The following is a 3,011-nucleotide window of genomic DNA, read 5'->3' as shown; positions in this document are numbered from 1 at the left end:
CGCTACAACTTTTCAGGCCGGCCTCAAATTCATCATAAGATTAAAACTCGGCTCCTGCGCAAAACGCCTTTTTGCCCGAAGTGATCCCGGTCTCTACCCAGCCTGAGACGAGTCACGAGTGAGGCAGGACAGGAAGCCGGATTCACGAGTCACAGGAAGTCGGAAGTGATGTCATGCTGGACAAGAATCAGAGTCCGAATAACATTTTTTCATATTCGGACTCGAGTCCGAATAACCACTTCATTAGAAAACAGGAGGTTTAAAATACATGCGCTGTCATTAAGGCACCTGGTTTCGTCTCAAATACAGATACTTTAGGTACTGCACACTAAAAATGTATATTTACAATTCAGTAGGCCTATTTTTTGTAAATGGTCAGTCTAGCCATCATATTAAGAATAAGTACGGCTAGACTGCGAGTCTAGCCGTACTTAAGTACGGCTAGACTGCCAGTCTAGCCGTCATTAAGTACGGCTAGCCTCTTCCCAGTTATTTTCAAGAAAATTTCAAACCAAACCGTAAAAGTAAAATAACCGAGATATTGAAATAATTGAATATTGAAATAAATTCTAGAGGCAGAGGCCTACGTCCCTACGAGGTTGTAACGAATTACGTTTTTAATGTATGTTCGTTCATTTTTATGCAAATTAACTGTGTGATTTAACTTGATCTGTAAAAAGAAGAGTTTCATCTTTCGTTTCAAGTAAATTTTGTATAACAATAATCCTCTAGATCTAACCCCATGCTTCAAAATCATATGTAGCACACACACAGTCACCCGGGCAAATAATAAGGCACTGTGTGACTGTAGTATTTTACTTTCACCACCGACTCAGGCTAAGGTATTGTATTATTTCGGGTTTCTTTTTATCCATGTTTTACACAAATATTGACTTATATTCGTCGCAAATTATGTTTTCGAAACATTTCCTCCCAATGTCCTCCTCACATTGATATACCTCTCTCCTCCTTTTTGTTGGTAAAATACCCTTTTGTTTCTGCCTGTCTCTCTTACTGTTCCGCAGCACATTTGACCATCATTAAATGAAATCTTGTGGAGAAGTTTCTCTTCCTCCCCTTATTCAACCCAACCTACACCCCCCCCCCCCCTGTCCAGTGCAATTGACAAAAGAACATCCTTTAAACAGTGTTCTTGCTGTTTACAGGTGTGACTAAGTGATGAGTCGTACAGCGCTGTTGTTGGTGATATAACTTTGACTTTGTCCACCCTTCACGTCCGAGTTCTGTGGAACCCAGGAATTTCCTTGGAGACTTGAAGTTGAAACCTTCCCACATGGCTGAAGGTAAATTGTTGTCGATATATGTATAATATGTAATTGTTTACAGCCCAGTTGACACAGTTTTGAGCATTTAGGAGGCTGACTGCCTCCCAGCAAACAGCCTGAGATTTTTTGGAATGGTAGTTTACTGGGCATTCATATCCTGTTTTTCAGCAGAAAGTATTTTAGGTGACACCGTATCACCTGTGGTGGTCCAGTGAGGCTGTTTGCCGTGTGGCCCAGATGGCGGGATTCTGGTCGAGAGAAATCTAGACCTGGCTGGCCCTGACAGACAGACAGAGTTGGAGCAGCCTGCTTCCTAAATGATCTGAAATGTGCTGGATCAAAGGGGGCGGAAAAAAACCCCAAAACGTTCACAATCAGTTAGAGGTTTTGTGATTGTTGTATTGTGTTGATGGGGACGTAACACATTTGATAGAACATTCCAAATATCTGAAAACACAAATAAGCAGAAATTTAAACAACAGATGCTTGGTTGGGATGTATATCATTTGCAATAATTTTTTTATTTTATTAATTTTTTTGTTTCAGATGGCTTCAATGGAGGCCATGAAGATTCTGGAAGGAACGACTCAAAAAATGTGCTGATCATAATGCAGGTTTGTTGTGTGGCACCTCTGGTTGTGCTCCTGTTTTGTTTTTTTGTTTTTCCCGCTGTTGTTTCTGTTGACCTGTCTTGCTTTCTTGTGTGTGATAAACGACAGCTGTTGTTTCTGTTGACCTGTCTTGCTTTCTTGTGTGTGATAAACGACAGCTGTTGTTTCTGTTGACCTGTCTTGCTTTCTTGTGTGTGATAAACGACAGCTGTTGTTTCTGTTGACCTGTCTTGCTTTCTTGTGTGTGATAAACGACAGCTGTTGTTGTGTGGCTGTGCTTTTCTTGACTCAAACAAATGGATGTCGTGGATGGCGTAGTTGTCTCAGTCTGGGCCGGTATGTCACTCGGAAAAAATCATTTTAAAAAAAGGGAAATTTTATTTACTTTCGGAAACAATTTTGTAGAACAAAAAATTTAATTGTGGTAAAGAGCAGGAAAAAACGGCTATTTAAAAGGTTCCAAGCAGAGAAAGCAGCCGGCCTCCTAAAGTATCTGAATTGCTTCAATAGGGTCGTTGCACAGGTACAATCAGTTGACCGGACCTGCTGGCGTGTTTGCTGAAGTCTGCCAGCCACAGATGTGTTGTTGTTTTTTTCTCCCATATTATATTTTTCTTTTTTACTTCATGTTTTTGTTTTAATTTAATTAATGTGGGTGGTTGGCGGGTGCTCTAGTGTGGTTTGCTCCTTCTTTCCTATCGAACATCTATCGTCTTTATCTCCCCTCCTTCTTTTTTGTGTTTGTTACTCTCTTGTAACACCTCTAATCTTCGGCACTTATATGACCTTATTGTGTTGCAAGTGCCGTAAAACTCTTACTAAGACTAAAACTAAATTAATGTTCTTGTGTCTCCCCACCCGGCATCCCTCTTCCCTCCGTGCTCGGTAGGGTGACAACGAGAACTCTGCGGCCCAGAATGCCTCCCAGCCTGTGATGACCTTCACCCATGAAGAGGCCTTGTCGCTAAACGAAACGGCAACATTTATGCCCATGCCGCCGCCGCCCCCAGCCAGGAAACAGCCAGACATTGTGCTAGACGTTGTGTCGGAGGAGCAGGGGTGAGTGGGGGGGGGGTGGGAGGAGAGATGACCTTGTGCTTAGCGTTGTGTCGCA

The 3,011-nt window shown here is 42.2% G+C and overlaps 1 protein-coding gene across 1 annotated transcript in view; it reads left to right on the top strand.

Moving 5' to 3' along the window:
- The window catches only part of LOC101861128 (retinoic acid receptor RXR-alpha-B), a gene marked incomplete in the record, with an annotated part of 14,338 nt that overhangs the window by 3,028 nt on the left and 8,299 nt on the right, over nucleotides 1-3,011 (top strand). The window contains 3 exon segments of the mRNA XM_005100145.3: nucleotides 1,167-1,304; nucleotides 1,833-1,900; nucleotides 2,787-2,951. Coding sequence (XP_005100202.2) covers nucleotides 1,295-1,304; nucleotides 1,833-1,900; nucleotides 2,787-2,951 — 243 coding nt within the window.

This window comes from Aplysia californica, unplaced genomic scaffold, assembly GCF_000002075.1.
Source record: "Aplysia californica isolate F4 #8 unplaced genomic scaffold, AplCal3.0 scaffold00237, whole genome shotgun sequence".
NCBI classification, from domain to species: Eukaryota; Metazoa; Mollusca; class Gastropoda; order Aplysiida; family Aplysiidae; genus Aplysia; species Aplysia californica.
This window is presented reverse-complemented; position numbering and strand designations above follow the sequence as displayed.